Source organism: Ambystoma mexicanum, chromosome 9, assembly GCF_040938575.1.
Source record: "Ambystoma mexicanum isolate Mex_15411 chromosome 9, UKY_AmexF1_1, whole genome shotgun sequence".
Taxonomy (NCBI): Eukaryota; Metazoa; Chordata; class Amphibia; order Caudata; family Ambystomatidae; genus Ambystoma; species Ambystoma mexicanum.
This window is the reverse complement of record NC_090931.1, coordinates 733,827,551-733,851,560: the sequence shown is the minus strand read 5'-3', so window position 1 is coordinate 733,851,560 and position 24,010 is coordinate 733,827,551. Positions and strand designations below refer to the sequence as shown.

The 24,010-nt window shown below is 42.9% G+C and overlaps 1 protein-coding gene across 1 annotated transcript in view; it reads right to left on the bottom strand.

The window, feature by feature from the left end:
• WDR75 (WD repeat domain 75) overlaps positions 1-24,010 on the bottom strand; it is a 552,173-nt gene that overhangs the window by 199,673 nt on the left and 328,490 nt on the right. The window contains exons 15-16 of the mRNA XM_069615630.1: positions 14,100-14,194; positions 2,138-2,233 (exon numbers count right to left, since the gene is read on the bottom strand). Coding sequence (XP_069471731.1) covers positions 2,138-2,233; positions 14,100-14,194 — 191 coding nt within the window. The remainder of the gene's footprint in view (positions 1-2,137; positions 2,234-14,099; positions 14,195-24,010) is intronic.

Here is a 24,010-nt window from a genome sequence, read left to right as displayed (position 1 = left end):
GTGTAGTGGGGTGGGGGGTGGGGGATGGTGGGGCAGGGCGTGCCGGGGAAGGGTTCCTACTCACCCAGAAGAATTAGCAGAAAATCCATATGTCCAGCAAAAGTAAGAGAACAATCTACTCTAACAAAAGCCAATGTTTTCCACTACCAGGATGAAGAGGTCATCTGTCCTGAAGCATCTCAGGGTCTTACTCCTTGTATTGAACGAGAAGGTCATAATCGGAAACTATTTGCCGTTATTTTAAAACCCGCATTATTCATGTAGTCCGTGTTGTGAAGATGTCCAAGAGAATTTGTAAGGATTTTGGAGTTGGTAGAAATTCAAACATTGATTCTGGGTACCAACTTTCCTTGAAAAACCCAGATGGACTGCAGCAAGGATATTGTTTATGTGGGTCCATTCAGTTATTCTTTTAAGAATAATTTTCCAAGCTGCATCAGTAAAATAAGGTTACTAGACAATAACTGTCTGGACTCATTCTGTCCCCATGTTTCCAGATTGGGAAGGTAACCACCTCCTATACGAGTTGGTGTTCAAACAGACACCATGAAAAAAAGGTGGATAGTTTCATTAGTTTCCGAGTTATAGCATGAAGTAGCTCAACGCCAATGAAAGAAACTTTTGGAAGGCATAAATTAGTTTTCAAAAATTGATTTGCAAACAAACGCATTTGTTTAGCAAGGGTGTGTACTAATATTTAGAACGTCACCGGAAGTTTTGTAACCAAGACATAAAATGAGCAAACATACAGCATTTTTGTGTACCACTGAAGTCTGGCATTAGTGAGATGGCCTTGCAAATTATTTACAATTTTGCTAGATCTGCAGGTCCAGTAACTTAGTTTGACTACTTTATCTAAGAGAAATACCCTGAACCCATGGCCACGAATGACTCCATTTTAAAATTTGCTTTCTTTAAAATGGTGCATGTTACCACAGACCACCCATGCACACCGACACTAGTATTTGACGTTTACTGCAAAGAAACTAAATGTTAAAGTTTCAAGCATCCCATGCAAATGGTACTCGCCCTGCATAAAATATACCCCGAGTGAGAGATTAGACTTTGCAAGCCGTAAAATTTAAAACATTATCTGCATGAATGTACACAAAAACAGATATGATAAAAAAATGGCTCTGAAAACAGTTTGGCCAGCTCTCGCACAGGTGCCAATATACAATGCAATTATAATCATAGCACAAAGCCAAGTCTGGAGGCTAACTACAGGGATGGTATTGCAGTAGATCTTTCGATGTACAGACTAATAGAGCTATCGATTGCTACTTTGCATAAACATCTAGTCAGCTTTGTGTATTCATTATGCAAGAAGAAAAAAGTAAGACAGAGTGGATCTGGTATCAGGCAGAGAACTAGGCAAACTAGGTGGAATGTTGTATTTTGCGGCCATCTCATTTTCCTGGTAGTTGGTATAAAGCAACTGGGTGGGAGATAGAATGTCAAGGAGTACAGGAATAGCTCATGGATTGAGCACCATTTGCACAGATGCATGAAACTAGCAGGTCACAGAACTAGGTTTGCCATCAAAAGCATTTAGTCATGTTATGTAAATTTTCAAAATGTTTCACTTGTCAATATTATGCATCTTCACAAACAAAATCAAACGTAGCTGACACTGAGATTTAGGTACACTAACCCAAACTTTACTGTAAAGCATGGAGATGGTGCTATGTTTTACCGTAGCAATACTGTATTGTATTATGTGACAACTTAGATGTCTAGGAATGGCATTGCAACAAAAAACAAAAAAAAGTTGGCATATACTGGTATTTGCCAGACAGGATATAGCTGGCAAAATAAAAGTATCATCCTGATTACTTCAGGTTTGCAATTATTTGTAAAGGAACATTCTTGCCTAGCACTCCCACACTAGGCCTTTGGCACTTAAGAGTGGAGGAGATTATGACTGCTGCAGTCTCTCCATTAGCTAGCTAGAACTTGTAGCCAACGGGTGAAGAGGGTGGAGCGAGTCCTGAGGGCAAGAGAGTAATGAAAGCACAGCTCACCCTCCATTCAGCTAGCTTTGCTACACAAGTGTCAACTTAATTAGCAAACCTACAGAAATGCATAGCACATTGCTATGCAACTCTGCTTATTGTATGCCTTGTTTTGTACTCACAGTCAGAATTTTCAGACAGCCACGAGACAGCAACAATATTTTCAGACAGTGGGTCGGATTGCAGGATGACAACGTTCAGCTGTGCACTCCACTGTACTGTTAAAATAAAAATAAGATCTGTAAATGTAAAGCATATCAGTAAGAGTGTATGAGAGAAGAAGGCAGGTGGACCATTTCCTCTGTAGGCCAGAGCAGATGACCACAAATGGAAGTGATCGACCTAGAACAGCTATGTAGGGCGTGGCACACATTCAGGACATGATCGGCCCAATTTAGTATATTTTGAAAAATGTGGTGCGTTTCAAGGGCAAAAATATCTTTACACATTCTTAAAACATGAAAGGACTGTAGTCTTAGAAATCTGGCCAGATCACTAGATTTAATGGAGAACTAGACCAACTTCCTGAATGATTTTTTAAAAAGCAGCTACAAAGCAGCTACATACCAAAGAAGATGAGAATACACTGACGGTATAGAACTAAAAGAGGTGAAGTACATGGATTAGCTCGTTGGGAGTAGGAGATGCGAAACCTCAGACACCAGGAGCAGAAAAACAAGAACAGAGGAAGGGACCAGAGGCGAGAAAGGAGAAGTCACGGCAGAAAGAAAAGCATACATTAGCAATTTTAAAAGTAATTAACAAGTTACTTACCTGTACCTATTCTGCTGCTTGGTCTGACAAAGATTCACTGTTCAGGAGTGTTAGGTAAGATTTTCGCAGAACTGGTAAATCTTCCTGACCTGGGTCAACCCCAGAACTTTTTGCTTTACTAGTGGGATATTTTTCCTTCATACCTCAGTGAGTGGGAACCTTTTTCCACACTCACATAATCTGTAACTCTTTTTATGGGTGTCATTTTTAAGACAATCCATAGTGTCTTTTTAAAGTTATCCTCTTTAACAACGTATTGGCAATAAGTGCCTGTTGCTGGGTTGCCCTAGGGGCTCCCCTTTTAACTTTCTTTTGCTAACCTTGAGAGAACTACAGTTCCCAAGGGTAGAAAGGATCTTTGTATCCCTTTTACATTTTGTTAAGGGAAACCAGCACCCCCCCACCTTATGTGGAGTGCTGGGGAGATACAATGTCTCCCCCTTCACATTAAAGCTACAATTCTGTTAGTGACGAGATTACCTTCAATGGCTGGTGGCAGTAATACCTTGTATTAATCTGGTGCACCATTACCACGGTGATCACACCTGCAGTAAAGGCACCCAAGGGTGCTCATTTGACCAAAATGCCCGGTCTTTTTTCACCATTTTAGTGTTTCTTGTAATGTCTTGATCCTTCCCCCGGCATCCAGGGCGGGAAATTCCTTTCTGTGATTTTTATTTTCGCGGGAGTCCCCTTGACTCCCCGCCCAGGTTCCAGTCTGTCAATGCAGGAAGCGAGGGAGGAGTCCAAAACTCCACAACCCTTTGTCTTCCGCCTTGCCTGAATGGGGTCAAATCCCAGTGGGGGCTGGCTGTCCTGATTGGACAACCAGACCACCTCTTTTGGTGAAATGCAGGGAGAGAATGCTGAAGTTCTGGTGTAATTCCTGAGAAATACTGCAAACCTGGAAGCTGAAGAGTAGTCGACCACTGGAACTTAAAACGAAGAGGATGCCGAAGGAAAAGCGGCGGAGATGCCCAGCGACCGGAGAGCCTGCTGTGTAACCCGAGCCTGCTGCAGACCTTCCTTCCAATCGACCTGGGGACTCCAAAAACAACGACCCCGACCCAGAGCCTGTTGAGACCCACTGGACTCAAGACCACCTGCATTTTTAGCCATCCCACGCGTTGCTACGACCTATGTTGTTGCAATACCCCAATACCATTGGAGCTCAAGCTATTGTGCGGTACATGGTCTTCCGAATTCCGAATCTCTCTGAAACTTCGTGGGCATCCGGGTGGATCTCCATAGACACGAATCAAGTCCGAAAAGTCCCCTCAACAGAGTGCTGGAACTTTTTAACAACAATAATTTCAACAGCGATTTTCTGTGCTCCTTGAAAAGGTGCCAAATCCGCAGAACCGCATTCAGCCGTGAGGGAAACCTTGCCTATAGCCTTCTACATCGATCTCTACTGCAAAGTTCCTTCTGAAGTCTTGTTTTCAGTCACCATGACAAGGCATCCACTAACCGGGTATTTGGCTGCAGATCCTGAAGTCCTCCTGCTGCAAAATCTTCTTCAATGCTGAGGTACTGTGTTGGCTTGGGTGTGTAAAGCCCGTTAGGATTTCTGTGTAGCTGTGTGGCGTTTTCTGTGATGGGGAGGTCTCTCATCCAGTGCACCCAGTCCCACTGGTAGAATCCTGCTGGGGTGTCTTCTGCGAAGCCCCTGGACCCTCTTCTAACCCTAGAAGTAAAGTACTCACCTGTTTGTCCAGTTTTCCTAAGGAACTCCGACTTTTGCTACTAAAGAACCTCTTCTGACACCGCCTGTTGTCACTAGTCCCCAGTGACCCCCATCTGCCACCGATAACACTCATGCTCCAAGAATAAGGGAAATACTTTTGAAGGGATTGGGACTTCTGCCTAGAAAAGAAAATAAGTGTTTAAAAGTTACTTGCGTGTAAAGAGTTGGTTGCTAACTAATTCTAAGAATGAACAGTTAGAAAAGTTCGTACTGATCTTGAACGTGTGATGCACTATTCTCAAAAGTATGGTTAACATCTTTTCTTCCTTAGCAACTGTTTTGCCAGTCTAATAGAAAGTAGATGTGAAGGTATTTTACTCTACTGTGATTAGGTTGTGCCTCTTCCCAAAAATAAAGTGTTGGTTTCACCAGATTATTCCTGCAGGGTAATTGTATGAGTCTCCTCCAACTGTTGGTATCACCAGATTAGACCTTGGAGGATAATTGTATGTGTGTTCCCCAACTGGGTCTTGCTTCCCCTGACTAATTGCTAGCTGTCCAGAATAAAAGTCTGTATTAGGTTGTTGCCTACCTAGAATGACTGAGTCATTCAGTAACATTGAGTTTTACTTTCCCCTTCATTGTGAGGTTAAAAAAGTATGTGGGTTTTACTTACCTTGTGTTAGCTGTGTGACACCCAAATATAAGTTACAAGACTTACTGCTTACCTCAATCTGGGGCTCCCTGACTTCAAAAGCACCTGTGATTGTATATTACATGCCTAGGTTTTACTCACCTACTATAACTTATCACAAAAGTAGTTATAGGTTTTTACTGCACCAATAATAAGTGTTCCACTATTCACCAAAAGTATATTGTCCAGTTGACTGCTTATGTGATTTGTTACAGAGAGTCCTTGTACAACTGATAGGGCCTACTGCCCTTGCATTACTGAATGTAATTGTGAAAAGTAACCATTGGTTTTTACTCCCCAAGAATAGGCTTGAGCTATACTGAATGTGTATGAAAAGGTTTTGACTTCCCCAGAACTACTGTTGGGTGTTCCAAATAAGGTCTATACACTTTCAAGTATAGTGCTGCGTTTTTATATTGTGATTTCATATAATGTGTTAGTACTTATATAACCCCTAGATGTATTCTGGGCCTACCTGTATTTAAATACATCCTTTATTTTTACAATACATGGTGTTTGTGTTTCTTTGTATCATTTGTATGACAATTTCATTTTTACTGATTCTACTACCCTCTATCCCTCCTAAAAATAAGCCTGGCTGCTTTGTCTGCACTACCATGTACTCAGGTGGTACAGCCTTATACTAAGAGTGGAGTCTTGTACTGCCTCAGTTGAATGGTTTTATTAAGCCCTTAATTGGACTTCAGAAAAACTGTCCTAACACTGGCCCCAAGGGGTCAAGCCTGGTGTCTGAGAAACAGAGGAGGAAAACTGATTTTCAAAGATGTGCACTCCTCCTGTTGCAATGTCAGATTAGAAGAGAGATTAACTCCTATATTTCCATCTAAAGGTTGTCCCCTGAGTAGGTCAGGTAGAGGTTCACTCACCTCCTCTTGAGCAGAGGCTAGAAGCAAAGCTCCCAGTTATGGTCTAGAGACGTAGGCCTTTAGGCGGTTGGTGTGAAAGACCCTGGGGCCTCCTTAGGATTGCCTACATCCACCAAATAATTGACCTCTCCAAGTTTGCCCACAACCTTGAAGGGTCCAATCTATTTGTCCTGTAAGGCCCTCTGCCTTGTAGGTACCATAACTAGAACTAGCTGGCCTTGAGTAAACTCAACCATGTTGGCCTTCTGGTGATGCCAATGCTTCACCAGAGCCTGACCTGCTTTCAAGTTATCAGAAGCTTCTGTCATGTGTCATTCTCCTTCGGAGACCTAACACAGTCAGTGACTCTCACGGGTTTGTGGGAAGCAGCCCTCTCCAACCCTTCCTGGATTAGGGCCAATGGACCTCTAACCGGATAACCATAAAGAAGCTCAAAGGGGCTGAAGCCAACCCCTTCCTGAGGGACTTCTCTGTAAGCAAAGAGAAGGCATGGCAGTAGAAGGTCCCACTTTCTTCTGGTTCCTCTAAAGCACCCATCATGCTCTTCATGGTTCTGTTAAACCTCTCCACCAACCCATTGGTCTGGAGTTGGAAGGCTGTTGAGAACATGTAGGTCATTCCACAGTTTTACCACATGGTCTGCATGTAGTGGGACATAAAATTGGCCCCCCTATCTGAGATCACCTCCTTAGGAAACCCAACCCTGGTAAAAATACAAAGGAGGGCCTTAGCCACTGCCTGAGCAGTAACAGTCCTCCTAAGCATAGCTTCAGGATACCTGGTAGCATGGTCTACCACAACCAATATAAAATCGTTGCCTGAATATGTGGGAGAGTCTAAGGGACCAACATCAATCCCTATCCTCTCAAAAAGGGACTCCCACCACTCTAAGAGGCACCAAGGGTGCCACGTTCTTTGATCCACTCTTGCCAGAAGAGTGACAAGTGTGACAGCTCCTGCAGTACTTATCTACACCAGACCCCATTTTAGGACAGTAGAAATAAAGATAAAGCCTTTCCTTGGTCTTCTATAGTGACCAGCCAAAGGTATCTCATGGGCTAACTGCAGAAACTGAGTTCTTACCTCCTGAGACACTACAAGTCTCCTGTAGTCCCCTGGGGCAGTCTCAATAGGCTCCCTGCAAAGGAGGCCATTGTTGGGGAGAATTCTCAGAAATGTGCTATTCCCTCCACCTTGGAGACTCCCAGCAAGTTTGCTGGATTTTGAGGACTTGATTTTTTTTTTTTTTACCTGGAGAGTGTGACCATTTTTCCCACTCATGTATTTTAATGTGCATTTTACCTCGGTTTCTTTTGGTTGTGGAGCCTGACAAACTCCAGAGGCATCTTTTACATTGCGTCACACAGCACCTTCAGTGCAGTGACAGAGAAGTCTTCCAGATTTCCCAAAGGTTTAACTACCTTCTCTGGGATAAACTACTGTTTCCCAGACCAATAAAGTGACATTGACTTTACTTACCATTGTAACTTTCTAGACCCAGCACACACTCCCCGTGCATTCACTTTGTTTAGAGACACACTGCCACCTTTTTGGGGCTAGTGTGGGTAGAACTGTCCCTTTTGTTCTGACATTCAAGTTTTCCTATTTTCATAAAGCAGCACCCAACACTATTTGGTGTGCTGCCAGGAGCCCCAAAGGACCATATTTTGACACTGTGGGTGCATTGGTTAATCCTGTGTGAAAAAATGTATGTCAATTTTCCAGGAATCCTCTGAATAGGCTGGAGGCAGTCATTTCATGTTAGCTTTTTTTGGATGCAACATAGCGTTCTGACTTAGTCACAGGTAGGACAACGATATGCTCATACCTCTCCTTGTGTTTTAAGTCTTCAAAATTTAACGGCCTTTGTTAAGACATCCTAATTTATAAAAGGGTGGGTGGAGGGCTTGTCTTCATGCACAGTTAGAACCGTTTTTCTGAAGTCCAACTAAGGGCTTAGCAAAACCATTCAACTGAGGCAGTACAAGACTCCACTCTTAGTATAAAGCTGTTCCACCTGAATTCATGGTAGCATAGACAAAGCAGCCAGGTTTATCTTAGGCGGAAGAGGGCTGTAGAGTCAGTACAAAGAAATTGCAATACAAAATGTCCAAAAAAACACTGAATTGGAAAAATAAATGATTTAAATACAAGTAGGCACGGATAAATCTTGGGGGAAAGGAGTACAATCACAGATCATATAAACACAGAAAAAAACAACACTATGCTTGAAGGTACCCAGAACAAAGCATATAACCTAATTTGGAAAACCTAACAGTAGTTCTAGGGAAGTCAACACCAATAGTTACTTTTAGATTACTTTCAGTAATACCAGGGTACTAGACCCCATCAGTTGTACCGGGACGCTCAGCAAGAAATCATAGTTAACAGGACAACATACTTTTCAGAATAGGAAAACACTTATTCTAGGAACAGTAAAACACTTATAACTCTGAATCAGGATAACAGTCTAGGGGAGTTGGATCTAGGGGTGTAATATTCAATTACAGTTGCTTTTCAGTTCACAGAAGAAGGGAAGCAATAAGGAACTTATTTTAGGATAACAGTTATGCTCAACCAATACACTTTTTACAGGAGATATCAGCAACTTAAAGCAGGTATAAACCTAAGACTGTTTCTGTCCAAAACAGACCAGGGAAATCAAAACCCAGTGTTACACTTTATGAATGACAAGATTATTCTAGGTAGGTAAAACAAAGGCAGACTTATTCTGGACAAGCTAACAGCAGGCCAGGGGAAGAAAGACGAAGTTGGAAAACATGCACCTATTCTCTGAAAGAAATAGTGAAGCCAACAGCATTACTTTTGCGAAGAGGCACAACCCATTCACAAAATAACCATGCACCTAATTCTGTTAAAAGGCGAAACAGTTTAATTAAAAATTCGACTTTACATATACTTTTCAGAATGGCAGAACATTTCTAAGGCAAGTAATAACTGACTTTGAGAGTGAAAAGTTACAAAAGTTATCAACCAACTTCTTTTTCAAGTAATTAACTTTTAAACACTTTTTCTCTTAGTCTTTCCCTTATTCCTGGAGCAGTAGTGCTCTCAGGGTCAGAAGTGGTGTCACTACGGTTACAGAGCAGGTTCTCGGGTTGCTGGAAATTGTTTCAGACGAGTTTCCTTCATCTTCCTCTTCGGTTTTGGTTCCAGTGGTCTACTACCTCTTCAGCTTCCAGGATCAGACTTTTATGCAGGAACCCAGCCAATAAACGGTTCATAGTCAAAGTTTCGACTGCGAAAAGTTCTGACACAAAAGTGTTGAAAAAAAAGTGTTGAAAAAAAAGTTTATATTTTTTCTTCAAACACTTACTCAACTATACTAAATTAAAATAAACCCTTTACTATTAAAAAAATTCAAAACTTTTTTTTCGGTACTTTTGTTCTGAACTTTTGTTATTCGAAACTATTGATTCAAAACTTTGCCTGGACACCAATCAAACAGCCTTGCAACATTCAAACTTTCGGGGTTGGCAATCCTTCCAGGACAGCCAGCCTCCCAGTTTGAACTGGGATCGCACAGTCAGGCTGGAAGACAAAGGACTGCAGAGTTTTGGACTCTCGCTTCCTCCCTTCCAAGACACTCGGGAGCCAGTGCGGGGATTCCTCGCCCTGGATGTCAGGGGAAGGAACAAGAAAGGACAAGGAACACTAAAATGGCAAAAAGACTAGAAAGGGGCCATTTTGGTAAAATGAGCACCCATGGGTGCAAACAGCCTGCAGCAAAGGTGCACCTAATTAATAAAAAGGTTAACTGCCACCAGCCATTAAAGTTAAGTATGTCCTTGTAACAAATATTACATTTAAAATGAGAAGGGGGATACTCAGTATTTCCCCAGCACTCCACATAAGGTGGGGGGGTGCTCGTCTCACCTCAGAAAATGTAAAAGGGATCCAAATATCCTATATACCCTTGGGAATTGTAGGTCTCTCAAGGTTAGCTAGAGAGACCTACAATTAGAGAAAGTTCAAAGGGGAGCCTCTACGGCAAATCAGGCAACAATAGGCACTTATTGCCAAAACATTGTGAAAGAGGATAACTTTTTAAAGACACTATGGAGAGTCTTAGAAATGACACCCATAAAAAGAGTAAAAGATTCTGCGTGTGTGGAAAAAGGTTCCCACTCAGAGATATAAGGCCAATAATCCACCAGTAAAAGCAAAATGTTCTGGGTTAATCCAGGTCAGGAGGATTTATCATTACTATGAAAACCTTACCCAGCAGCTACTCATCTGTGACTCAGCAACATTTTGTGGGTCACTTCTAAGACTTCCAGGGACTTTGTGCTGTCTAATGATTAGTGATCGACATCTGAAGTTAAGTATATGTGTTGGAGTGCCTCATCACTAAGGGCTACATTCAGATTTGTTTGACAACTGTCTCTACTCAAGTCTACGCATTTTATTCTTGAACAATTGTTTGTGATACCACAATAGTGTGTAACCCCTAGCGGGTAAACCAACTATGTACTATATATTTATGTGCATATTGTTATTTTGATTTACCTTTGAATATTTAAGTTATGCCCAAGTGTAGTACTGCAATAAATTATTTTTGTTCTTATCTGTGTGGGTCCTTTAATTTACCATTGCTAGAAATTGTTACTTGTACCACAAAACAGTTAAGCCTTATGTCTTGATCTAAGCTACCGTAAGAGTGGTTGAGCGCTACTGCTAAACCTAGGTAGGCTTCTTACCACAGGTAGGGGCTTTTGGAAAACCCTTGCAACAGGTTTGCAAAGAGAACTGAGAAACACCCGATGGGAAGGAGAGAAACAAGGCTAGGGAAGCTTACACAAAAAGTACAAATGGCCAAAGAGTAGCAAGCATCAGGAGAGCATGCCAAGGTAGGAGACAAGCGTGAATAAGAACTGACTGAGGGTCAGAAAAATCAATAAGTGGGAGAAGCGAATGATGAACAGACAAGAAATGAAAATCCAAAACTATTGTAGGATAGATAAGCACTAACAAATGGGTCGTCAGGAGGAGGGAGATAATTCCAAGAATAAGTAAAGAATGGCTGTTGCACCACCAGTAAACGAAGTCAGAAGAGCGAAGCAGAACACTTTGGGAGGTAGTTAGGGCAGTGGGAGTGGAGTAATTAAAAAGGCGATCAAGTCAGTGAAATAGATATTGTGGATTGAGACAGAAAGAGGTAAGTTAGACGCAGTTTTCTTGCAGAAGAAATTTGCATTGCAGAATGCAATGGACACAAAGGTTGTAGAAACAGCAAGATTAGCAGCATTTGTGAAAAAATTCAATAACTTGGTGCATGGCAAAAATTGTAGACCAATGAATAGTGTACAGTGAGATGAAGATGTGAGTCGGGAAGAGGTGAAGGGGAATGGTTCTCTCTGAAAAGTGTGTGTTTGGAACACATAAAAAAACAGTTGATATCCAAATTAGAAGTAGTATGGAGTACTAATCTCATTGTACGCTCAACTGCTATATGATTACAGAGCAAAGTGTGTTATCCACTCAGTGCTAAGGCATGCAAAGCAATCAACATTAGGAATTGTTAGTAAGAATTAGTGCAGTCCAACTGGTGTGGCACTACACAAGACATCTCTTGGTATTAGGTAACCAACATTTTAATATAGGCCTGTACTACACAAGTTGGTAGTGTGACTGAGCAGCCAGGTTTATCTTAAGAGGGGTAAATTGAGCTGTAGAGCTGTGCAATGAGTAAATATAAGTATCCAATTAAACACTTACACACTTCTATAATAAATATTTATACACAAATATATTCAAAGCACTCTTTAAAAAACAGTAATCAGCTGTAACATTAATCCCAAATTGGGATTGAATTTAGAAAGTGAACAATAAAGCAGGCGAGTAATTCATTCATATGCTACCCATGTTCCCGGCGGACCCCTGAAGTGACATCATTGGAGGTCAGTATAGCATTTATATAGTATCACCTTTACAATGTTGAGTTTTTAAAGGAAGAAAGGGTTAGATCAGAACAGACTGATAGGTTATAAGAACAGTTAGATTCTCCCAAAGGGATGCAAGCAGTCTATTATCACAGCATTAAAATGCTCAACATTAGAACCTGTGAGGGAACAAGCACTGCCAAAGCCAATAGGTTCGAGGATTTTTAGGGAGCCAGGACAGCCAAAGTCAATGCACACAGTCAAAGTTTGGATGCTCTTAGAAACATTTTCTTAGATCGTCGGTGTTTAAAAGGAAAAATCACAGCACCTCAGGAGGAGTCACCCTTGGAAAGCACAAGCTGTAAGGCCGATGCAGGTAAGTTGAAGTCAACTTACCGACGGGTAAATCACGCTCCGAAATATAGGAAGCACCCCAAACGGCAAAAGGATCAAATACCCCAAGCCCCAAAATACCTTTGAAATGAAGAAAGTGCTCCAGCTGGTTGCCTTCACGATGCAATGCACTAGTCCCTTGTTCCTGGTCCTTGGTTGTGGTGACGAAATGGTGGCTGTCTGGTGGGCTCCTGCGGCAGCGTCCGAGAGAGGGACTCTGCAGCAATGGATTTCTGTCGATTCAGTGGGTCTTTGGTTTTGACGCCTCTTTCTCAGCACCAAAGAACAACGAAAAGCTCTGGTTGGATTTCCTAGATCCCTCCGTCCTGGACTCTGTTGAAGGGACTCTGGGTGCGGATTTCTTGCTACTGTAGGGTCCTCTGGGTGCCCACGAGGATCTGGCTGGATTCGGAAGACAATGCACTCACAAGTGGTCAAGCTACCCAGAGTATTGGGCTTCTGCAGCATTGGAAAGTCGCAGCAAGTCGGGGGTTGCGCCAAAACAGATGGTCCCGAAGCTAGTTGGTCCCACCAGCCTAAGGGATGAAGACTCCCTTTACGGGTCTTCCCTGTCAATTCAAACACAGGGTCAGCACGGCTGCAGGGCTTCGCCAGGCACTACGTGGTCCAGTAGGGTGCTGCTGGTGTCTCTTCAGGTCTTCTGCTTCGGAAGTTGTCCTCCAGTGGACGACAACTTTTAGTCCCAAAAACCTCGCTTTTTATCCAAGTTCCCATTCATTCACAGCCCTAGGCTGTCGATCACAGCAGGGTGGCTGTCCTCCAGGACTGCCAGCCTTCCAACTGGAACTGGTTTCACTCAGGCACACCTAGAGACAAATGACATGAAGGTTTTGGGACCCTCCCTCACTTCCTGCCTTTCCAGACATACTGGAGCCTGGGCAGGCTTCAGGGCTGAAGCCTGCCAAAGGCAAACTACACAAAGGACTCAAACCTGATGTAGAGTAAAAGCCTAGAAGAAAAGAACAAGAAATGCTGAAAAAAGAAGACCAGGGCAATTTTGTGAAAAATGATCACCCTTGGGAGCAGTACTGCAGCCGAGGAATCTGCCTGCAGATACAGGTCACTAGGTAGTAAAAAATAAACCACTGCCACCAGCATTCAAATGAGTTAGTGTAACAAAATGTTACATGAGGAATGGGTTAAAGGAGTTAGTATGTAACCCCCCGCCCCCCCACACACACACCCCCAGCACTCCATAGGGTGGTGTTTGCTGGACTCAAAGTAAAGGTAAGTAAGACAGGTGTCACCTTATTATTGGGAACAGTAGTTCGCCCAAGAAAATGTAGTTAAACGTTAAGATGTCCAAGGGGCTTCTCAGTGGCACTGCACAAAAGGTGCTGTGTGTCAATGCAAAAGCAGATGCCTATGGAGTTTACCAGATGCCACAAAACAGTAAGGAACTTAGAAAATAATAGTCAGGAAAACACACGAGTGCGTGAGAAAAAGATCACTCATTCAGGAGTACAAATTAAAAACCCCAGAGTCCAGCAAAAGAGCTGGGTGTCTCCAAGGTTAAATGGAATTGGTATAGAAATGAAAATTCTCCCCAACATGAATGCTTCACATTTGAGTACACCAATTAGAAAATGACATCCTCTGTCAAGTAAAAAAAAGAAAAAGTATGTAGATGGTGCTTGTAGAATGCAACAGTGAATTAAAATGTTTACAACAGTGTGTACCAAAATGAAAGGGCAATTTTGTGGCTCTATATTAAAATATGCTTACATTCACAGGTGAGCAGGTTCCAACAGCACAGTAACTCCTTGTCGGTGGCACCAATAAGAAACTTTGAACAGCTCAACCTCCCGAAGCACAGGCTCCTGAAAGAGTAAACACCGGGAGTGAATTGATTAGGAAAACAAAACAATGGTTTGTAGATTTATGTGGTACACAGGGGACACAAACAAGAATATGTGGACATTTGAGAGAGTTGCATCTAGAAGTGTGCCCAATTGTGGGTAGATTGGACGAGTGTATAGATTGACCGAATGTGTGGAGCGGACGAGTGTATGCGGAGCGGACGAGTGTATGCGGAGCGGATGAACGCATAGAATGAATGAGTGTATGGAGCGGATGGATATATAGAGCGGATGAGTATGCTGAACAGACGAGTAGGCTGAACAGACGAGTACGTAGAGCGGATGAATAGTGCATAGAACGGATGAGAAACAAAGTGCATAGAACGGACCCGACCGCTCAGAATTGCGTGACATATATATTATGCTGTGGAATGCAAGGAACTTTTGAAAGAGCATACTTCATATCACACCCCACGCTTACTCTCTCCTTACACCACCACTCAACTAGAACACAGAGATACTATGACACCATTCGGTATAACTGTTCTCATATCAACATCTGCCGCTCACTCCCCATCACTCTGTAAACATTGCTGGTTTCACAACTCCCAGCCAGGCGTTTCTCCTCAGGCCCAACGCTGCCACACTCGGCCTGGATAATTCCGGCCAGACCGAACACATACTCCTGATCTCTCAACCACCACACCTACCGCTAAGAAGCAGCTACCACATGAATCTGCACCCGCTGCACACATACCTGGTGCGCACACGCACCTTTGGACTCTCTCTAATCTCTCTACTGACCCGAACTTCGGTTCCCAAGGGCGTTCAACCTACCAGCGCCTTCAGACCATACCAATGGTATATAAGGCGCTATACAAATGCAAAATAACATAACAGAGTAATATTGTATAATGGAGTGGAAGTGCGAAAAGGAGCAGTACACTGTAGATGCCAAACCCTGGTCCAGCAACTGCACAAATTATCCTAAAAGATTTAGAGTAGAGCCTGGGTATATGTAATCATTACATGATGAAGCAAGGTTGGAGACAAAATCTGGGCTTTGAGCAATAGTAAGGCCACATCTAGGATGGTCTATAGGATTCCTCAGCAGCAGAAGCCACAAGCCAATGTTGACATTGAATATGGAGCATTCACAAGGCCTGTATTTCCCTACAAAATGTACTGCAGATTTTGCAAGGCTGTACAGAAATCCATATTCTGCATACGTTATGCCAACATGCATATGCTTTCTTAATGAAACTGTTCGGTGGATTGTATTCAGGTTTGCCATGCACGTTTCTCCAGTCATCTGAACACTGGCATTAGCACTATATAACATTGTTAAGTTTTGGGTAGCCAAGAGTGGATAGTTACATTGTTAAAGGGATTGGTCTCCGGCATGAGATCAGCCTTCACTTTGTAAAGTCAAATCCCAATACAGGTGTTAGGGAAGCTTTTCCAAAGTCCACTTATGGGAGGACTTTATAAAACTATCCCCTTGGTATATAGAGCCCTAGCTTCTGTACTGTTAGGGAGAATTTTCATGTGCGTCAATTCCCTTTACCCTTAGAGACATCCAGTTCTTTTGCTGGACTCGGGGCTTTTTAATTTTAACTCCGAGTCAGTGGGACTATTCTCACTTTCGGATGTTTTTTTTCCTGACTAGGATCTTTGTGTCTTACTGTTTAAAGGACTCTGGTAAAATCCATAGGCATCTGCTCTTTGCAGTGTGGCACAGCACCTTTTGTGCAGTGCCACTAATAAGTTCCTTGGACTTCTCTTAATGTTGATCTACATTTTCATGAATAGTAAGATGACCAAGTTCTTACTTAATTGTTCATTTGTGGGTCCAGCACACACCACACTATGGAGTGCTGTGGGGGGGGATGCGGGCGGGGCGGGTGGGGGTTTACATAGTAACTCCTTATTCCACTTCTCATGTAAGATTGTTATACTAACTTGAATGGCTGGCGGCAGGGATTTCTTTTTTACTACCTTGTGCCATGTATCTGCAGGCTGATCCCTCTACACTTTTTACCATTTGTCATCTTCTTCTGGGCTTTTACCTTGAATCTGTTTTGAGTCCTTTGTGCATTTTGCCTTTGGCAGGCTTCAGACATGAAGCCGCCGAGGCACCAGTGTGTCTGGAAAGGCAGGAAGTGAGGGAGGGTCCCGAATTTCCCTGTCCTTTGTCTCTGGTGTGCCGGAGTGAAGCCAGTTTTCATTGGCAGGCTGGCTGTCCTGAAGGATAGCCACCCTGCTGTGTGATTGAATGCATGGGAACTTGCATGAAAAGCAAGGTTTTTTGGGACTAAGAACAGAGTCTACCACTGCAGGACAACATCCGAAGCAGAAGATGCCAGCAGCACCCTCCTGGACCGCGAAGTGCCCAGTGAAGCCCTGCAGCTGTGCTGACCCCATTTTCAGGGAAGACCCTTAAAGGACAACTTCCTCCATTAGGCTGGTGCGACCAACTAGGCTTGAGACAAACTATTGTGATGCAACCCCACCGACTTGCTGCGATTTACCTAGGCTGCAGAAGCCAAATACCCAGGGTACCTCGACTACTTGCGAGTGCATTGTCTTCCACTTGTGAGTGCATTGTCTTCCGAAGTCAAAATCCGGCCAGATCTTCGTGCGCATCCAGAGGACCCTACAGAAGCAAGAAATCTACATCTAGCGTCCCCTCACCAGAGTCCAGGACCGAGGGATCAAGGAAATCCTAACCAGAGTTCATTGTTCTTCATTGGCACCAAGAAAAAGGTGCCAAAAACCCAAAATAGGTGCTGAATCGTCGGAAATCCATTGCTGCTGAGTCCTTCTCTTGAGTGCTGCCGCAGGAGCCCACCAGACGTCCACCCTTTCATCAACACTATCAAGGACCAGGAACAAGGGTCTACTGCCTTGCATCGTGAAGGCAACCAGCTGGAACACTTCATTTTCAAGATACTATGAGGCTTGGGGTATTTTATCCTTCTGCTATTTGGGGTGATTCCTATCTTTGGGAGCGCGATTTAACCCTACACCAAGTTGACTTCAACTTACCTGCATTGGCCTTACAGCTTGTGCTTTCAAAAGGTGACTCCTCGAGTTGCTTTGATTTTCCCTTTGAACACTGACTATTTAGGAACATATCTAGGAAGAGCATCAGAACTGACTTTGCCCATTGACTTTGGCTGTCCTGGCTCCCTAAAGGCCTGAACCCATTGGCTTTGGCAGTGCTTGTTCCCTTACAGGTTTTAAATGTTGAGATAATGGACTGCCTGCATCCCTTTGGGAGAATTGAACTGTTCTTATAACCTATCAGTCTGTTCTGATCTAACTCCAACCTTGCCTTTCTTGAAAGCTCTTATTGCAAAGGTGATGCTATATAAATGCTATACTGACCTCAAATGACATCACCTCTGGGTGCTGGAACATGTGTAACGTATGAATGAATTACTCACCCGCTTTATTGTTCACTTTGTGAATGGAATCCTAACTTGGGATTAATGTTACAGCTAATTACTGCTTTTTAAAGAATTCTTTCAATATCTGTGTATAAATAAATATTTATTATATACCTTTAGTTTATAAGTGATTCATTGTATTTACTGGTTTCATTGCACAGCTCTAGAGCTCACAATACTCCTCTTAAGGTAAGCCTGGCTGCTCATTCACAGTACCAACTTGAATACTACAGGCCTATATTAAAAGGTGGGTTACCCAATACGAAGGAGATACATCTTGTGTAGTCCCACACCAGTTGGACTGCACTAATTCTTACCTAACAGCAACCCCTGACTTGCTGCGACTTTCCAAGGCTGCAGAATCCTAATGCACTCGGACCCCTGACCTCCATTGAGTGCATGGTCTACGGAAGTTCAAATATGGCCAAAACTTTGTGCGCATCTAGAGGATCCTATAGAAGCAGGAAATCGTACAGGATCGAGGGATCAAGTAACTTCCAACCAGAGCCATTTGTTCTTTGGTGCTGAGAAAAAAGGCACCAAAACCACACAAAAAAAAAAAGAGGAAATGGAATCTACAATACAACAGATTAACACCACTGATCGGGAAACACTTCTTTCTACCAAAGCTAAAGCCACTAAAGAACTCAACACCAGTGTATGTATCAAAATCCTCGATACAGAGCGGTAGGATCAAAAATGGCATTAAGAAACATTGGAAGATTTTTAATAATGACATAAGAGTACAACATTTATTTAAAGAGCCTCCGGTTTTTGCGTTTCAGCGAAGCCACAATTTGTGAGATGAACTGGTGAAAATCAAACCACCTACAAAAGAACCAGCAACACAAAGAAACATACCCCTGTGTACACTGTGCTAACTGTGGTTTTGTCAACAAAGGAGACACAGAGTACCATCCACACACAGGTGAAAAGATGAAATTGAAGACTTTTGGAACATGTGACAGCATCAATATTATGTATGGGATTAAATGTCCCCGTGGACAATATTATGTAGGAAAATCCACACGACCAGCTAAAACACGCCGGAACGAACACCGCTCGTGTATAAGGAACTGTAACACCAACTCAGCGGTAACACAACACTGAATTAAGAAAGGACACAATGTATCCCAAATAAGATTTGTAATCCTTGAAGTAATCTCGTAAAATAACCCACATGAGAATATGGACCTCGGACTTGATCAGAGAGAACGTTTTTGGATTGATAGATTGGGGTCTCTTACCCCCAATGGACTGAAAGAGGAGATACATTTTCATTGCTATATTTGAATTGGTTATTTTGAACTGTTGACACAATATGCACATGCACGTGCTAAACACTATGGGATATGTGGTACAAACATTATGTAACATGACTGTTAGTTTCACTTTCATGCCTGCACACATTGTATTATTTCTGACATTTTTAACAAAGGCATTTGAAGACGTAATATTGTCACGTTAGTACACGAACTGTTGACTTGATCTACATGCCATGATTCACCTTGTTAGGAACTACATACGAGGGCTTTGAATGCCGATGGATAGAAGTTTAACTATTTCAACTTAACTGCACAAGTTGGCCAGACAACTCGTCCCAAACGTTCCTCCAAACGTTTGGGACCCGAGGTGACTTCTTACGGCACCAACTTGCCTAGCCTGGTATTACATACACTTAACAAGGTGCCCGAATGCCCGATTGAATCGGAACATCCAATAACTATTGGGCATGCCTCGGTTACCATGGGAACTCAGCCAAGCTGACCGGCTGGGATCACCATGGCTACCAAGAGCATACGTGACATCAACAACTTTTTATTCTTTCTGAATTTACATTGAATACCTACCTATTTCCAAACGCTTATGCTGGTAAGATTTACACAATACTTTATCGGCATTCTCAGTTATGCTCGCCGCTCGATGATGCAGCAGAATACATTAAGAGTTCCGTTGCCATGGCAACAAACTATAAACAGGAAACTGTGCCGCACACGCGGGATAGCAGCGACGCGCCCGTGAGGACAAGCAGCTCACACAGAATGGTAAGCAGGGGACACTGGTGACCTAGTTACCTCAAATCCAGGATTTAAAATGTGATATTAATCAGGGATTTGTTTCTACTGAACAGCTCCTGTATTTTGCATTACGGCATCTGAGCCATACTACGAATCGACCCAGCACTTGTTAAAAAGAACCACACAGCAAGGTAACATTAAATGGAATATCTCATTTACTCTAGAAATTAGGAACATATTGCCTATTTGACACATTTTCCCTGTATTTCCCTTTCTTGCATATCAAATGGGATGATACCATAAATCCAAACGTTTCATGTTCTGTGCTTTATTTTTACTGTTAAACTTTATTGTTGCATTTATTTTTGCTGTAATTTTCAACTATTATGAATGCATAGACTAAGAGGATCATCTGATGAAGGAATAATTCCGAAATGCATTGGCACTAGAATCCTCGTACATTTGTATTTGTGCTGAAGTCTGCCTCATTCGAATATTTAGTGAATTTAACTAAATGGAATCACTTCAAAAAAGGAATTTATGACTTTGGCTGATTTTTTGACAAGAATCAATTGGATATTTAAGCAACATATTTGAAGAGAACATAACGTTTCCTTTGAAACCCACATTTTGGGACATTAAGAGAGCAACTGAATAGTTGGATATTTTATCCAGCTTATCTGCACACCAAAACCACAAAAGGCCACTGAATCAATAAAAATACATTGCTGCAGAGCCCCTCTCTCGTGTGCGGTCGCATAAGCCCACCAGACGTCCTCCCTTTTGTCACCATGAACAAGGGTCTGCTACACTGCAACAGGACGGCATCCAGCTGGAACAAATTCTTCCACTCACAGGTACTGTGGGGCACATCTACCTTTCGCCAATTGTGGTGCTTTCTGGCTTGGGGAGTGCTATTTTACCCCCCTTTAGAGTTCACCTAAACTCACTTGCACTGGCCTTTCAGTGTGTGCTTCTTCAAGGTGGCTCCTCTTGAGCTTCTTTGAATTTCTATTTGAACTACAGACATTTCCAAAACATTTTCCAAGAAGAGAGCATCAGAACTTAGAACTAGTCCATTGACTTCGGCTGTCCTGGCTCCCTAAAGCCCCCCTTCGGGACCTATTGGCTTTGACAGTGCGTGTTCCCCTACAGGTTTTAATTGTTTGACACCATTATTATTGCTTGGATAGAAGGCTGCCTATGTTCTGATCCAACTATAACGTTTCGCTCCTGATAACTCAATATTCCAATGGTGATCACGAATAAGTGTTATTACTGACCTCAAATGACATCACTCAATGTGCTGGAATATGTATAACATACGAAAAGTTACTCACCTGCTTTATTGCTCTTGTTGAATTGAATCCTAACTTTTGGATTAATGTCATTAGTAGTTGCTGCTTTTTAAAGATGGTCTAAATATCCTTGTGTATACATAAAAACATGTTTATACTATAACTTCAAGTGTGCGTTTACTTGGACACCTATATTTACTGATTTCATTTTACAGCTTACATTACCCCTCTTAAGATAAGCCTGGATGCTCAGTCACGCTACCAACTTGTGTAGTACAGGCCTATATTAAAAGGTGGGTTACCTAATGCCAAGATAGTCTTGTGTAGTCCCACACCAATTGGACCCTACACATTCTTACCCAACATGTACTACAGGTTTTGGTGGTATGGCAGAGCAGACAGGCTTATTTTAGGAGGGAGATGTGAGCTGTAGTTAAGTACAACATAGTATATACATAGGCCCAAAGAAACACGTATTAACTCGTAGTTATATCAAAATAAGTATTTATGTTTATATACACAAGGCACAGATAAATCTGTAGATAATGGAAGTACTATTTTAACTAATAAACACACTAGAAAACAATGTAAAGACTTATAGAAGAAAGCAATTCACAGGTATACATTGTTGTAGGAAATACATGTTTAACACCACCAACAATAGCAGGTTGTGAGGCAAGATTGTATGTAGTAACCCTGTGGGAGACTACAGCAGCCTTGTCCTCTTGGCAATAGGTAACCCAACCTTTGTTATAGGCCTTTACTACACAAGTAGGTAAAGTGACTGAGCAGCCAGACATCTCAAGACCCAGCACACACCATCTTACAATAGGGTGCTGGAGGGATTACTTAGTATCCCCTCTGTCCATCTTCTCACATAACAATGTTGTTACCCTTTCTACAATGGCTAGTGGCAGTGGTTTATTTCCCCCCCCCCATCATTGTGCATTTCTACCACAGGCTATCCTCGCAGCTGTAGTATTGCACCCATGGGTGCCCATTTTGTCAAAATGGCCAAGTCTTTTATTTCCATTTCTTGTTGGAAAGATCCTTCTTGAGATTTACTCTGTGCCAAACGAGGTTTGGTCCCCTTGTTCGTTTTGTCTTTGGCGGGATTCACAAGTGAAGTCCGCCTCTGGCTCCAGAGTGTATGGCAGGGGCAGGCAGTAAGGCAGGTGCCCGAAACTCCCTGTGCTTCATCCCCTTGGTTACAGGAATGCACCAAAAGGTGATTGGCCGGCTGGCTGTCCGGTAAGGACAGCCACCCTGCTGTTTGACTGACAGCTAGGCTTGACTGAATGGGAGAAACCTGCATAAAAAGGAGAGGCTTTTTGGCTTGAAAGGCAGAGTCGACCACTGGACGAAGGAATCCGAAGAAGAACTTGGAAGAGATGCCTGACGCAACTCCTGGATCGTTGGTTTGCCTGGTGAAGCCCTGCTGCTGTGCTGAAGCTCCGAATTCGCCTAGACTAAAGAAGTGCTGCAACAACTACTTCTCCCCTTTAGTTGGTGGGACCAATCAACTCCAAAGTGAACTCGTCTGGACTTGCTCTTGGAGCTGGCTGTAATTCCTTGCTGCAGGAACCAAAGTGCCAGGGCGAGGAACACCAAATTGGAGTGCAACACTTAAGTCGGACCCAAGCTGCTGGAAGATCCTTCGGAAGCAGGACTGTCCAAGCCTGAGCCACAACAGAGTGCTGGACACCAGATGCAAGGAAAGTCCAAAGTGGTAGTCGAGAACCGCAGTGGTGTTATTTGCTGAGAAGTGAGGAGCTGAACCTGCAAAGTGCCACTGAATTGAAGTTTGCCCTTTGCTGTTACAGACTGTACATTGCAGTGCAGGAGTCCCCAGAAGTCCTCCCTCTTGTCCCCATGACGGAGGCCCAGGAACAACAACCTATAGAGCTGCACAGGAACAGAAGCCAGCTGGAACAATTTCTTCTAACCAAAGGTACTTTAACAGTCTAAGAGAACTTACCTCTTGTTGTGTAGCCTTACTTGTTCTCAGTTGAGAACTGTCTTGGTTGCTTCTGTAGAGTTGCTTGCATCTTCTACTCTTCACAAGCCTAAACAGCTTGTGGCCCTACATGGATTCTTTTCTACAAAGACTTCTAAAACATTGTGCAAGACTTACTTACCCGAGCTCCAGGAAGATCTTCGACTCCTTCGAAGCAGGACTAACCAAGCCTGAGCCACCTCAGAGTGCTGGACCCCAGAAGCAAGGAAAGTCCACAGGGAGTCCAAGAACCGCGGTGGTGCTATTTGCAAGCAGATGAAACCATGAAGTGCTACCGACCTGAAGTGTGCCCATTGCTGCCGCCGACCTTCAAACTGCAGTGCAGCAGTCCCCCCATGTCCTCCCTCTTGTCCCCACGACGGAGGCCCAGGGACAGAAGTATCTGCAAGACTGCAACAGGAACAGAAGCCAGCTGGAACCTTTTTCTTCAGACTCAATGTACTGTAAACTAGGGGTACTTACCTCTTGTGTGCAGCTTGCTTGTGCCCACTGGAGCCTTGCAAGGGCCGCCTTTTTCAGAGTCGCTTGCAGCTTTGTCCTTCACAAGCCTCCCAGCTTGTGACCCAGCAGTGATTTCTTTTTACAACAAAACTAACATTGTGCAAGACTTTTGCCTATCTTCAAAACGTGCCTCAGCTTCCCTATACTTTGCTCAATTGACATTGGCTGTCCTGGCTCCCTTAAAACTATTCTTACTCTCTGACTGATTAACTATCCCTCAAAAAGTCATACATACCTTACTTGTATAGCTGGGAAAGGGTTGACGTGCTTTGCATTGGGGGATTCTTAAGTGCTTACCTGTTTGAGAAACTTGTTAACCATTGTTTCCTTCCATAATCATTTCCTTTTTACCACAACGTCTTTATTACCTTTTAAGTGTGAAAAGTGATATATTAATGTCTACAGAAGCCTAGCAATTGATGTCACCTGAGGGTGTAGGAAGTGTCTAACATCCCAAAAGGGTATCTACTTAACTGAACGAGTATTTATTTTTTAAGTGCATTTAAGTGTTGCATATTGCTCCCTTCTAAAGAAGGCTTATTTTACAACTG